The sequence below is a fragment of the Canis lupus genome, chromosome 7 (genome assembly GCF_011100685.1).
Source record: "Canis lupus familiaris isolate Mischka breed German Shepherd chromosome 7, alternate assembly UU_Cfam_GSD_1.0, whole genome shotgun sequence".
Classification (NCBI taxonomy): Eukaryota; Metazoa; Chordata; class Mammalia; order Carnivora; family Canidae; genus Canis; species Canis lupus.
In genome coordinates, this window is record NC_049228.1 from 10,760,806 (window position 1) to 10,776,427 (window position 15,622).

A 15,622-nucleotide genomic window follows, 5' to 3' on the forward strand; every position below is an offset into this window, starting at 1 on the left:
TTTTTAAGCAGAGGAATGAAAGCTGATTTGTGTTTTTAAGACTATTGCAGATTTCTGGTCAAGTTGGTCTTGGAAATTCACAAAATTCCCCCACCTTTGTCCAAAAAAAACATTATTGGATAAATATAGAAAACTAGAAAGATGTCTCAAAGCATATACAAAATAAACATTTCTATGGATCATAAAACAGTAGAAAAGAAAAAGCTGTAAGTCAGGCCAAAGTTGCAGATCCACCAGTAAGCATGAATTTGCTTCCTATAACATAAAAGAGGCCCAGTACTCCAGAGGAGCAGGAAAGAGTCTGCTTCACTCTATTCTTCAAGGGCTAAGAAGAGCTTTCCTACCTGGAAAAGGAGGCTGAAAAGGACCTGCCATTAACTATGGCCAAAAGCTGAGGCATACTTTATTTATTTTTTTTAATTTATTTTTTATTGGTGTTCAATTTACTAACATACAGAATAACCCCCAGTGCCCGTCACCCATTCACTCCCACCCCCCGCCCTCCTCCCCTTCTACCACCCCTAGTTCGTTTCCCAGAGTTAGCAGTCTTTACATTCTGTCTCCCTTTCTGATATTTCCCACACATTTCTTCTCCCTTCCCTTATATTCCCTTTCACTATTTATATTCCCCAAATGAATGAGAACATATAATGTTTGTCCTTCTCCGACTGACTTACTTCACTCAGCATAATACCCTCCAGTTCCATCCACGTTGAAGCAAATGGTGGGTATTTGTCATTTCTAATAGCTGAGTAATATTCCATTGTATACATAAACCACATCTTCTTTATCCATTCATCTTTCGTTGGACACCGAGGCTCCTTCCACAGTTTGGCTATCGTGGCCATTGCTGCTATAAACATCGGGGTGCAGGTGTCCCGGTGTTTCACTGCATCTGTATCTTTGGGGTAAATCCCCAACAGTGCAATTGCTGGGTCATAGGGCAGGTCTATTTTTAACTGTTTGAGGAACCTCCACACAGTTTTCCAGAGTGGCTGCACCAGTTCACATTCCCACCAACAGTGTAAGAGGGTTCCCTTTTCTCCGCATCCCCTCCAACATTTGTTGTTTCCTGCCTTGTTAATTTGCCCCATTCTCACCGGTGTGAGGTGGTATCTCATTGTGGTTTTGATTTGTATTTCCCTGATGGCAAGTGATGCAGAGCATTTTCTCATATGCATGTTGGCCATGTCTATGTCTTTGAGGCATACTTTAGAAGTGATGGGAGCCAGATAATGCCTCAAAACCTGGGCCCAGACTAAGCTGCCTGCTGACTTAGTGACTAGATCCACAAACTCCTATGATACAGTGGAACAGAAGCCCCATGCTGCCTTTAAGATCGGCTCTTTGTTGAGACTATTCAGAGGCCAGATGAAAGACAACCACAAAACTGCTAGACAGGAAGAGGGGGAAACAATGACAAGAAAATAAGCACATAAATAATCTTAGTGAAGGAGAATTTGCAAATCAAAATTCCAAAATATATGAAGGGGCACCTGGATGCCTCAGATGTCTAAGCATCTGCCTTCAGCTCAGGTCATGATCTCTGGGTCCTGAGATCAAGCCCCTGGTCAGGTTCCTAGCTGAACGAGGTGTCTGCTTCTCCCTCTCCCTCTCCCCCCTGCCCATGCTCTGTCTCTCTCTCTCTCTCAAGTGAATAAATAAAATCTTTAAAAAACAGAAAAACGAAACACATGAAGAAATCACAACCATGAATGACTGCCAATATAATACAGTAAGGTGAGAAACTTACTGTAGATGGCATAAAAAATAGAGCAATCTAAAAATAATTTTTAAAGTTTAGGATCCTCTCATAGCTGAAGGATATCATAATAGACATTACAAAAAAATAAATTATCAAGTAAGAACAAGAATTATAATATAAAAATAGAAGAAATGATAAAGAAGCAAAGTTGAAAGATTAAGTTAAAGATTTTCTAGTATGTTGGCAAATCAGACTTCAATAAAAACAAATGAAAAAAAAAAAAAAAAAAGGAGGGCAGCCCCAGTAGCTCAGCGGTTTAGCGCTGCCTGCAGCCTGGGGCGTGATCCTGGAGACGCAGGATCGAGTCCCATACTGGGCTCCCTGCATGGAGCCCGGCTCTCCCTCTGCCTGTGTCTCTGCCTCTCTCTCTCTCTCTCTCTCTGTGCGTGTGTCTCTATGAATAAATAAATAAAGTCTTAAAAAAAAAAAAAAAAAGGAGGGATGTCTGGGTGGCTCAGCAGCTGAGTGCCTGCCTTCAGCTTAGGGGGTAATCCTGGAGTCCCAGGATCGAGTCCCACATCAGGCTCCCTGCATGTAGCCTGCTTCTCTCTCTACCTGTGTCTCTGCCTCTCTCTCTCTGTTTCTCTCATGAATAAACAAATAAATAATCCTAAAAAGAAAAAAAAGATTTTCTAGAAGATGGGAGTCCTCTGATTGAAGGTATACTTGGCCTTGTAAGTGGAAGATGGGAGGGAAAAGGATGCAAGCCAAACAAAAAATCCGACCCCCTAATGTATATGATCTATTAAAATAAAATTGCGTATGTACCAAGCGCAAAGAAATTACCATAATATGCAGAATTGAACTACTGTTACACTGCTGAGTAAAAAAGTCACGGAATGTATCATGTAATACTTATATAAAAAAATAACTCAAAACCCCATGTGCCTGTCTGCTCACTTACAAATACACTGATAAATCAGACATATCAAACTGTCAAAGTAATGATCTATTTGAAGGTGTGTGGGATCAGGGAGACGGGAGGATTTTCATTTACTACTATATATACATCATTGATTAGTTAAGATTTCACAGTAAATTGAGATTTACTATGAGCACAAAAACTGTAAAAACATAACAATTGGGCAGCCCAAGTGGCTCAGCGGTTTAGTGCTGCCTTCAGCCCAGGGCATGATCTTGGAGACCCGGGATCGAGTCCCATGTCGGGCTCCCTGCATGAAGCCTGCTTCTCCCTCTGCCTGTGTCTCTGCCTCTCTCTCTGCATCTCTCTGTGTCTCTCATGAATAAATAAATAAAATCTTAAAAAAATAATAACAATTTAAAATACAAATACAGATCTATATGGCAGCTGAACTGGGAGGATTTCCACCATATACTTACGTTAAAAGAGTAAGCTGCAAATAATTTGAATACATGAATCAATTTTCATAAGATAAATGACCTGCAAATGTCCAGCATATTCCTATATGACACATAAGTAGAGAAAAATGGGTAAATGGTTTTAAGAGTGGTTAATGATTGGGTATCTGAAGGTTAAGATTGGATATCTACAGGTGTAGTGAATGCAAGGGAGAGAGAAAGCCAAAAACAAAAAGTAAAAAATGGAATACTATCCTTATTTCTTTTTAAAATGTATATGATCAACTTATATAAAATTACATATTTACTTCATAAATACTTCTTGAGTGTACAATGTCAGATAATGATCTTAGAGAACTAGATAGGGGATACAGAAATACAAAACAAAGTCCTTGCTCAGGGGTAGTTTATAACACAGTGTGTGTGTGTGGGGTGAAGACGATAAAATAAACAGAAATTATATTCAGTTAAGTGGTGAAAAAACAAAAGCAGATTAAGGGGACAGAGTATGACCAAGGGGGTCAGGAGGGAATGTGATACCAGTTGTCAGGAAAGGCCTCTCTGATAAGGTAACACTCTGAACAGAGAGCTGAGTGAAGTGAGTCAGGCAGATGGTTTCAGATAGGAACCAGGGAACAGCAAGAATAAAAGCCACAGGGCCAGAGTGTGTTTGGCTTATCCTTGGGGAAACATAAGAATGCTAGCGTGGTTGCAACACAATATTAAAGCAAGATGAGAATGATGAGACCAAGGTCAGTAATGAAATCAATGAAGCAGCCAGGGACCAGGTCAGAGAGGATCTTGTAAACCAAGGGAAGTAGGAAACATTTCAAGAGTTCCTCAAAAAGCTAAACTAGAGTTGGGGCGCCTAGGTGGCTCAGTCGGTTAGGTGACCCATTCTTGATTTCTGCTGAGGTCATGATCACAAGGTCATGAGACTGAGCCCCATTTCGAGCCTCAAGCCAGGCTCTGTGCTCCGTGCGGAATCTGCTTGACATTCTCTCTCTCCCCCTCTCCCTCTGTTCCTACCACTGCTTTCATGTACATTCTCACTCTCTAAATAAAATCTAAAAAAAAAAAAAAAAAAAAAGCCTAGAGTTACCATATAATCCAGCAATCCCATTCCTAGTTACATATACTTAAGAGAATTGAAAACATATGTCCAAAAAAAAAAAAAAAAAAAGAAAAGAAAACATATGTCCACACAAAACTTGTACATAAATGTTCAGAGTAGCATTATTCATAATAGTCAAAAGTGGAAACAACCAAAAAATGTCTCTACCCTCGGGGTGCCTGACTGGCTTGGTCAGTAAAACATACAACTCTTGATCTCTGGGTCATGAGTTCAAGCCCCACTCTGGACATAGAGCTTACTTTAAAAAAAAAAAGTCTCTACACTGATGAATGGATAAATAAAAAGTATATATATAAAAGGGAATATTTATTCAGCAATGAAAAGCAATGAAGTAGTGATACATGCTACAACACGGATGGACCTCAAAAACACTATGCTAATTGAAAGAAGCTATTCTGGGGCAGCCCCGGTGGCACAGTGGTTTAGCACCACCTGCAGCCCAGGGCGTGATCCTGGAGACCCTGAATCGAGTCCCACCTCAGGCTCTCTGCATGGAGCCTGCTTCTCCCTCTGCCTGTGTCTCTGCCTCTCATTCTCTCTCTGTGTATCTATGAATAAATAAATAAAATCTTTAAGAAAAAAAAAGAAGCTATTCTGAAAGAACTGTATCATATTGCATGATTCCATTTGTATGAAATGTCCAGAACAGTGAAATATATAGAGACAGTAAGCAGATAAGTGGTTGGCTCGGGTCAGGGGAGAGAGATGAGAGACTGGGGGAGAATGGCTAAGGGGTATGAGATTTCTTTTTGAAGTGATGAAAATGATTAAAAATTTATTTCAAGTTGCACACTTTAAATTTATAAATTAAGGAGGTTCCTGGTTGGCTCAGTCACTAGAACATGCAACTCTTGATCTAAGGAATTTTTTTTTTTTTTTTTTTTTTTTTTGGATCTCAGGGTTTAAGTTTGAGCCCCATATTGGGTGTAGAGTTTACCTAAAAATATTTTTTTAATTAAATAAATATATAAATAAATATGTAAATTGGTATGGTGTATGAATTGTATCTCAATAAAGCCATCTAAAAAAGGAATGTCAAAGATAATGATGTAGTATATTTCCTATGGTAAATAAAAATAAATAAAACAGTTTAAGAGCAAGATGATATAAAAACTAAGAGAGTCTACCACCCACAGATTTTTTACGCAAAGTACCTAAAGAACCATATCAGCAAGAATATTGAACCTATGGGTACCTGGGTGGCTCAGTGGTTGAGCGTCTGCCTTTGGCTCCGGTCATGATTCAGGGGTCCTGGGATGGAGTCCCACATCGGGATCCCCACAGGGAGCCTGCTTCTCCCTCTGCCCGTGTCTCTGCCTCTCTCTTTCTCTCTCTCTCTCTCTCATGAATAAATAAATAAAATCCTTTAAAAATAAATAAAATCTTTAAAAAAAGAAACAAACAAACAAAATGGAAATAAATAAGCATTAAGTGTACTAGGATTAGGGCAGCCCAGGTGGCTCAGCAGTTTAGCAGCACCTTCAGTCTAGGGCATGATCCTGGAGACCTGGGATCGAGTCCCACGTCAGGCTCTCTGCATGGAGCCTGCTTCTCCCTCTGCCTGTGTCTCTGCCTCTCTCTCTCTGTGTCTCATGAATGAATAAATAAAATCTTAAAAATAAAAAGTGTACTAGGATTAGAATAGCTAGCTAAAGGCTAAGTCAGATAACACCTTAACCGCCCTCTAGGCTCAGACAGTTTTATAGATGAGGCTTATCAATTCTTCAAAGAACAAATACCTCTATCTTCACACTGTTTTATGAGGGCAGTAAAATCTTGATGCTAAAATTAGAAAATGTCGGCATGTTTTTAAACACCACATGTACATTTCTCTGTGTGTGACTACAGATGCAAATAAACTAGAGGTAAATATACTAAACAAAGTATAAGAATAAAGTATAGGTAAACTTAATTCCACAGTACATGAAAAAAAAAAGTGGGGTTTTCTCTATGAATGCAAAGGTAACAGAAAAATCTGTCAATGTTTATTCACCATATTAATGGAGTTAGAGACAACAAAGCTTATGAACTAAGAGCACCAAGGAATTTTAAAAATGATAGAAAAGGCTCCATATCTGAATTTTGGTGATGGTTACATAGTTGTATACATTTGTCAAAATTCAAATTGTATGCATAAAATGGATGTATTTTATGTAAATTATTCCACAACAAAGTTGGTTAACAAATACATGATCTCAGTTTGTGCAAAAGAAGTATTTGATAAAATTAAACACTTATTCATAATTTTAAAAAATGACCCCCAAAACTACTACTAGTCATCATTATACTAAAGATTCTAATCAATGTAGTAAGACAAAAAAGGTGTGTAAAGTTAGGAAAAGGATAAAAACCCATCAATCCTGCAAATGATACGATTATCTACATTTTTAAAAATCTAACTGAAACGATATAAACCATTAGAACTAAAAAAGAGCTCAGAAAATAAAAATCAATGGTGTTCTTAAACATTGACAATATTCAATTATAATGTGTAATCCCAAAATGGTACCATTTACAGTAGCTACAAAAAGGTATCTAGGAACAAATAAAAGATGTGTAAAACCTATATAAAGAAATTTATAAAACACTTTTTTTCTTAGAACTATCTTTAGGGTATCCCTGGGTGGCTCAACAGTTTAGCACCTGCCTTTGGCTCAGGGTGCGATCCTGGAGCCCTGGGATCAAGTCCCACGTCCGGCTCCCCGCATGAAGCCTGCCTCTCCCTCTGCCTGTGTCTCTGCCTCTCTCTCTCTCTACGTCTATCATAAATAAATAAAATCTTTAAAAAAAAAAAAAGAACTATCTTTATTACATGTTTTTAAATACTTCTCCACGTCACTATAGAATGCCTATCATATCCATTCCCTTAAACAATACTGTTCTAGAGAAACAAGCGGGCAGCACTCTTACAATCATCTTTAGTATATGTGTTTATAAAACACAATTGAAGGACATTTTGAAAAACCCAAAGTGAGATTATAATAGGTTCACAAATAGGACGTACACTGTTAAAAATGGCACTTCTTTCTAAATTAATCTATAAATAAAAGGCAATTCCAATCAAATCCCAAAAGATTTTTTCATGTAATTTAAGAAGTTGATCCTAATAATGCCTATGAAAGAGTAAAGGGCCAAGAACAGGCAATACAGTTTTGAAGGAACTCTAAGATTTCAAGACTTCTTAGAAAAGTACAGTAATGTAAAAAGTGCAGAGACAGCCACGTCAACCAATAGAAATAAAGAGAGTCCAAAAAAAGACCCCAAAATATATGGAAACTTAGCATATTAAAGAGTAACATTACAAAGCAGTGGACAAAAGATGGGACTACTGCTCAATCAATGATGCAAGGACAACTGGCTATCAGTATGGCAGGCATTAGATTCCTTCCTCATAAAATGAAAAAAAAAAAAAAAATTCAGATGGATTTAGGACCTAAACTTGATAATCAAAACTCTATAAATATCAAAGATCTTTCCTTTTTTTTGTCTATATATTTGTTTTATTGAAGTTTGATTTGAAATATCAAAGACCTTTATGTTACTTGGGTAGAAGAGTTCTTAAGGACACTGAAAGAACAAATTAGGGACACCTGGGTGGCTCAGCGGTTGGGTGTCTGTCTTAGGCTCAGGGAGTGATCCTGGAGTCCCAGGATTTAGTCCCACATTGGGCTCCATGCATGGAGCCTGCTTCTCCCTCTGCCTATGTCTCTGCCTCTCTCTCTCTATGTCTCTCATGAATAAATAAATAAAATCGTTTAAAAAAAATTATAAGGAAAAAACAGTAAATCTGACTACATTAAAATTCATGATTATTATAAAGCTAAAAGACAAGCCAAAAATTGAGAGCAAGTATTTACAGTGCTTATAACCAAAGGATTAATATCCAAATGTGTGTGTGTACATGTGTGCATGGATATGTGCCCATATGTATAACTCTTAGAAATAAATAAGAAAAGTTCAAACAAATCAACAGAAAAATGGGCAAAGAATATATATAGGCATATCAGAGAAGAAACTCAGGCATCCCTACTCAACCTTTAAATACTACTGTATGCCTATCAAATTGGCAAAAGTAAAAATAAATGTATGTGTATGTGTTTATATATATAGAAAGCCTGACAGTAAATAACTGTTGGGAAAATGTGGGAAAGCAAGAACTTCTAAACACTGCTGATGGGAATGTACACTGATACAACTACTTTGGATGAATAGTAAAGTTCAAGTATAATGAAACTGAATAAAAATAAACCTCATGGGACACCTGGGCGGCCCGACAGTTGAGCATCTGCCTTTGGCTCAGGTCATGATCCCAGAGTCCTGGGGTTGAGTCCCACATCGGGCTTCCTGCATGGAGCCTGCTTCTCCTTCTGCCTATGTCTCTGCCTTTCTCTGTGTGTCTCTCATGAATAAATATATAAAACCTTAAAAACAAAACAAAAAAAAAAAACCTCAAGACCTAGAAATTCTGCTTCTGGGAATCTACTCCAGAGTATCTATGTCATGTTTACACTATACAAGAAAATAGTTATAAGGATGTTCATTGTAATACTATTTTTAACAGCAGAAAAAGAAAAAATCTAAATGTCTCTCAATAGAGGAATGGCTAAGCAGTGATGTGTTCATACTCTGAAATACTATATATTAGCTCAATGAATTCAAAGCTTTGTGTACATACAATGTCAACGGGGAAAAGGTTGCAGAATATGATCAGTATGATACAATTTATATAAAAATTTAAAAACAAATGCCATACATTACTTATGTTTACATAACCTATAAAGTAAAAGCATAATAACATGGACAGTAAGGATCCACTTAGCTTGAAGATAGTGATTCCTTGTGAAGTAGGAGGGAACAGAATAGGACAGTGAAGGAGTACAAAGAAGTTTTAAATCCATCTATAGCTTTTAGTTCCTGAAAAGGTTTGAAACAAATTTGGCAAAAATGTGAATGAATAGCCTTTAAATATGAGTGGTAGCAACAAAGATGTTCATTATGTTATACTCTATATTTTCTATGTTTGGGATATTTCAGCATTTATTTTTTTAAAGATTTATTTATTTACTTACTTATTATTTCAGCATTTAAAAAAAAATCAACTCTGCCCTACATATATACACATATATATGTATATATATATAATGGGAAAGAACAAGAGTGAAACAGGAAGACCTTCTAGAAATAGAAAGCATGTGTAGAAACCCTGGCTAAAGTGGTGATGACCTAGATCAGAAGTGCTAATAGGATGAAGAGAAACAGATGAATGTGGGATTATATTTCAAATGAATAATTTGTATGGATATGAGGACTACAGGGGAGGAGAGGATCAAGGCTGACTTCTAACTAAAGCAATAATGTAGATGAATGTGCTATTTACTCAGGGAAAACTGGGAAAATAACCAATTAGAAGGTATGAAAGAATTGTTTTATGGTTATCTCTTATTTCTTTTACTCAAACATAAGCTCTTTAAGGGAAGAATCTGTCTGCTTTTTCTCTGTATACCCAGAAGTTCCTAACATAACTGCCAAATCAACGTTATACAAAATGCCTAAGTATTGCTTCTTGAAAACTAGACAGACTTTGAAAATGTCAGCCTTCAAATAAATCTGACATTACTTAATATTCTAATAACAAAAAGAAAAAACTTGCAAGAAGTTCCCACAAAAATTTTCCCATGCAGCTTATTCAAACTTTTAGGTTCTATACAAATTTATGCCAATTTCTCAAGCCATTTTAATTAATTTTGTATGATTTTACCAGTTAGATGTATTATAAGCTATGCAGTATTATAAGGTATGCCATCGTAAATAAGATTAGGGGCGCCTGGGTGGCTCAGCGGTTAAGTGCCTGCCTTTGGCCCAGGGCCTGATCTTGGGGTCTCAGGATCAAGTCCCACATCTGGCTCCCTGCATGGAGCCTGCTTCTCTCTCTGTGTTTCTGCCTCTTTCTCTGTGTCTCTCATGAATTAAAAAAAAAAAAAAAAAAAAAAGAACTGATGCTATTCTAAGTTTATAAACATTATGATAATGTATAACAACAAAATCTCAAAATTTGGGACGCCCGGTGGCTCAGCAGTTTAGCGCTGCCTCCAGTCCAGGGTGTGATCCTGGAGACCCGGGATCGAATCCCATGTCAGGCTCCCTGCATGGAGCCTGCTTCTCCCTCTGCCTCTGCCTCTGTCTCTCTCTCTCTCTCTCTCTCTCTCTCTCTCTCTCTCTCTCTGTGTCTCTCATGAATAAATAAATAAAATCTTCAAAAAAAAAATCTCAAAATTTATCCAAAAGATAGTTTCTAACTATTCCTTTAATTGTGAAGTCAGAATCATATGATACAGAGGATTTTTCCACAATTACTACATAACTGGAATGGTAGAAATATAATCATGTAAGTAAAGATCATTTCCCTCCTAAGATCAAAAGATTACAAGTATTTTTAGTGGATAATTATATCAAAAAATAATTCTTGGGGTGGGGCATCTGGCTGGCTCAGTTGTAGAGTATGTGACTCTTGATCTCTGGATTATGAGTTGGAGCCCTACACTGGGTGCAGTTTGCTTAAAAACAAAAAAAGTAATACTTAGGTAATTATGGTACCACAAGTTTCAATTATTTTCTTTAGGTTGTTCAAAATCAAAACAAGTGTATGTCAACTACTGCATTTTGGCAACTCTCCCTTTTTTAGTGAGTCACGAAATTAAACATTAGGTCCTAAGTCAATTTTTATTTGTCAAAAGGGTGAATGCTGTGATTTTAACAAATTTCTGAGTATCTATATGCTTGTACATCCCCCTCTTGGTTTATCCTCATTGGCTTTGGGAGATTTAGGAGGGGCAGAGGACATGTTAGAAAGTAGTACACAATTTGACAAAGATAAAGTACTCAAAACCATAAGTTTAAATAGCCCATACAAATAAATCAATGTTTTAACTGTTTTTCTAATAGTTCAGAAATAATACTTTTTAAAAGGGGGATGTGGCGCCTGGGTGGCTCAATTGGTTGAGCATCTGACTCTGGATTTCAGCTCAGGTCATGATCTTGGAGTCACGGAATCAAGCCCCACATCGGGCTCCACAATCAGCACAGAATCTGCTTATCCCTCTCCCTTTGCTCCTCCCCTGGCTAACACAAGCATGCATGCATGCTCTCTCTAATAAACAAACAAACAAACAAACAAAATCTTAAAAAAGAAAGAAATAGTACTTTTGAGTGTCAAAGGAAAACACCAAAAGGTCTCTTAGGAAACCTGTTACAAATTTTCAAATGTGAGAATAGAGCCATTTAAAAATATATATGACCCACATTAGCAATGTAAATTCTACTGCTGGATTTACATAAATTTGTATCAATTTCATTTCTCTGAATTTTAAAAGATGCATCTAAATGGAAACAGAATGGATTTCAAAGGTATATCAAGTATGCATGTGTGTTCTTAGGTTTAAATTATATTTTCATTGGTTTTTTTTTTTAATTTTTATTTATTTATTCATGAAAGACACACACACAGAGAGATAGAGAGGCAGAGACACAGGCAGAGGGATGAGCAGGCTCCATGTAGGGAGCCCGATGCGGGACTCGATCCCAGGTCTCCAGGTTCACACCCTGGACTGAAGGCGGTGCTAAACCGCTGAGCCACCTGGGCTGCCCTGGGTTTTATTTTATAAACAATGAGAAACCAATGATAGTTATCACACTAGAGAGTGACACCGTGAATGCTTTAATAATGTAACTTTGGCTGTAATACAAAGAATGGACAGCACTTAGAAATGGGAGGGTACTATAACAGAAGTTTGAGATTAAGATGGTGATGTAAATGTAACAGTCTAATTGAGGATAGAGCTTTATAAAAGTTCAGATTCCTAGGACCTACTCCTGGAAATTGTTGAGTCAGTGCAATTAGAGCAAGGTCTCATAATCCTAGAGAAAAGTGAAACACAGATGACTGGTAGTAAGTTAGAGCATCAAAGGGAAGATACCCTTCATGCTGACACCTTTAAAAAAGTTTAGGAACTCATAAAAATTACACACTAATGTTTCACTTTTACCACAAATGAACATTGACTCACCTGGGTCAGGGTCATATTTTAGGTCCAATGGATGTACAACAGGGCAGTACTGCTTCTAAACATATAAATTAAAACAGATTTAAATTATTCATTCAATCTTTCATGTAAATATTTCCTTCAACTAATATATATCTTATTAGCTGGTAGAACCATTCTTAAAGAAAAAAAAGGGGAGGAGGACGTGCCTGGGTGGCTCAGTTGGCAAGTGTCTGCCTGAGACTTAGGTCATCATCTCAGGGTTCTGGGATAGAGCCCCACATCAAGCTCCCTGCTCAGCAAGGAGTCTGTTTCTCGCTCTCCCACTGTCCCTCACTTATCCCCGCGCTTGTGCTCTCTTTCACACCCTCTCTCTCAAATAAAATCTTTATTTTTGTAAAAAAAAAAAAAAAAAAATTTATTTATTTATTCATGAGAGACACAGAGAAAGGCAGAGACACAGGCAGAGGGAGAAGCAGGCTCCCTACAGGGAGCCTGATGCGGGACTCAATCCAAGGACCCCAGGATCAAGACCCAAGCCAAAGGCAGACACTCAACCACTGAGCCACCCAGGTGCCCTAAATAAAATCTTAAAAAAAAAAGACAAAAGAAAAGAAAAGATCCTGAAATACATAGGAAAAGAGGGGAAAAGAAAAGATCAAACTAAGTCTGAATTATACCTTTTATAGTATTGTCATCTACTACATGCACTAAGAAATAGCACCATTAAAAAAGTCTAAGAAAAGCAAACAATCAAATTAAAGGCACAGAGACTGAATTTTGTGTTTAAAGTACAACGTAATTGCCAAATTATGAATAGATTATTTTTCAAAAGTTCACTTTAAGACAAGTGTCTGGAACTCAGAAAGCCTATAGAAACTCCCTTTTCAAAGTGGCCACTACCATGTCTGCCCACTGCAGCCTACACACCCTGTGATATACTGAGACTGTAAGAGCAGAACTATAGCAAAGGATCCATGGGCTTGCTTCATAGCACATACGATACAGAGCAGGTTACACGGCCCCTGTGCAAGGTTGACTTAGAAAAAGATCCACACTTCAGCAAAAAGAGTAAAACGTTCCTCCTTACTCCTGCCCGAAGCCAGCAGGAGACAAAAAATATTTTCTAAAAGAACTACCTTTAGTGTCCTCATCCCATCATCCATCCATTTTGCATCTTTTTAAACTTCCACAGCAGTGCCTTACCTAGGTCAGCCAACTTTCTTTTATGTAATACTGATTACCGATTAGGTTTTTTCCAGGAAAGAAGGGGGTAATAGGGAGAGAAAAAAATACATTTTGAATGTTTTTCCTGCAGAAATTTTAAAAAGCAAGGGAGGGGGGGTGGTAGGAGGATAGAATAGGGCATTTCTTTGAAAACACTTTGGAAGAAAAAAAATCTGCAAAAATATCTGCTTATATTTTTTTCTCAGAGACAGCATTTACTGTCTAAAAGGATTCCTGACAAAAAAAGCAACTGAGAGATTTATATGTGAAAACATGCTAATTTCAAAAATTAGTGACAAAGAATATAACATAATTTAAAACAACATGGGTTTCTCACTCCAGAAGCAGTATCATTCCCAGCAAACCTACTCCCAAACCCATTATGATTTTTAGAGTAAAACTACACACAGGTCATACAGCAAATCAGTGTTCTGAACAGGTATTCATTTTTTTAACGATTTTATTTATTTACTTGAGAGAGAGAGAGAGAGAGTGAGTGAACGAGCACACGTGTGCACAAGCAGGCTCCCCATTGAGCAGGGAGCCCGACTCAGGTTAGATTCCAGGAACCCGGGATCATGACCTGAGCCGAAGGCAGGCATTTACCCGATGGAACCACCCAGATGCTCCCTGAACAGGTATTCAATCCTCATCACCAATTTAAACTAAAGGGGACTTCCAAAATATATAATCATATACAAATAATGTGCCAAACACAAACGACACACAGAAAGAAAAGGCTTCAGAGGTAAATTTATAGGGGCACCTCACTTAGGTGTCCAACTCTTGGTTTTAGCTTAGGTCGTAACCTCAGGGATTGGGAGATTGAGCCCCAAGTCAGGCTCCCTGCTTAGCAGGGAGTCTGCTTAAAGAGAGAACCTTTATGGGACGCCTGGGTGGCTCGCAGTTGAGCATCTACCTTCGGCTCAGGGCGTCATCCTGGAGTCCCAGGAACAAGTCCCACATCGGGCTCCCTGCAGGGAGCCTGCTTCTCCCTCTGCCTGTCCCTGCCTCTCTCTCTCTGTGTCTCTCATGAATAAATAAAATCTTTAACAACAACAACAACAAAAAAAGATAAATCATCTTACCAGAATTTCTTGTTTTGCTTTTATGGTTTTGATGACGCACTCAAGGATCTTTCTAGGATACTGCTTACGTTTTGTGGCTATATCTACTATGATTTCATCAAACTGATCTTCAAGTACTTTAATATCAGAATCTATTTCAAGAGAAAACAATATCAAAAAATTTCTTAAAACACATTGCTTTTAGCCTGTATAGAAATATATAAGCTAAATTAAGAAAACAAAAAATAAATAAGAAAAACAAATATGATAAGTTAATGGATGCCCTCACTTAGTGATTAATTCATTTATTAGTCATTGAAAAATCAATTACTGAGCACCTATGGGAAGCCAGGCCTAAATTAGAAAAATACAAAGATGAATATAACATGATCCCTGCTCTCTCAGAGTTCAAAGTTCCCTAGAATAAACAACTGCAACCCAACTTGATATATGCATTTGAGGTATGAACTAAATGTCATTCAGATGCAGAACAATTAACACTAACTCTGCTTAGGGAACTTTAAACAGAAAGCAACATTTGAGCTAAGCCTTGAAATATAAATGTAAATCCATGGGATTAAAAAAAGGTGGGACAAAAAATAACACGCAGTAACATTTTAGGCAGAGGAAACCATATTTACAAGATCACAGAGGTTCTGGGAAACTCTTTTCCAAAGCTAAAAGTTCTAAATGACTGCAGGATAAAGTGTAAGGAAAGAAGCATGATAATATATAAAAGAACTAGACTGTAAAGGGTATTTAATGTCAGACTTTCTAACATGTTTTGGATTATGTGCTGCACCAAAGCTTTAACAGTAGCAGAGTAGAAAAGCTAAATCTGAAATAGACACAACTGGATAAATAGTAGGAAAAAGTAAAAGACACGGTGACTGTACAACTTCTTTGATTTAACTAAAACTATTTTATCTGTTGCTTTCCTGTTTGAAAATAGTGAATCTTAGACTTCAGCAGAATACTTACATGGGGAACTTGTCAGAAGTGCAGAAATTCTGATTCAACAGAGGCCTCTGGAATGGAGTCCCAAAATTAAGCACCCCAGGTGAATGAA

General features: G+C 37.5%; 1 protein-coding gene across 4 annotated transcripts in view; it reads right to left on the reverse strand.

Annotated features, from left to right (window-relative positions):
• NSL1 (NSL1 component of MIS12 kinetochore complex) overlaps positions 1-15,622 on the reverse strand; it is a 47,745-nt gene that overhangs the window by 23,890 nt on the left and 8,233 nt on the right. For all 4 annotated transcript variants that reach the window (XM_038542090.1, XM_038542091.1, XM_038542089.1 and 1 more), the window contains 2 exons: positions 14,575-14,705; positions 12,284-12,338 (listed from right to left, as the gene is read on the reverse strand). In XM_038542090.1, the coding sequence (XP_038398018.1) occupies positions 12,284-12,338; positions 14,575-14,705 (186 nt within the window). The remainder of the gene's footprint in view (positions 1-12,283; positions 12,339-14,574; positions 14,706-15,622) is intronic.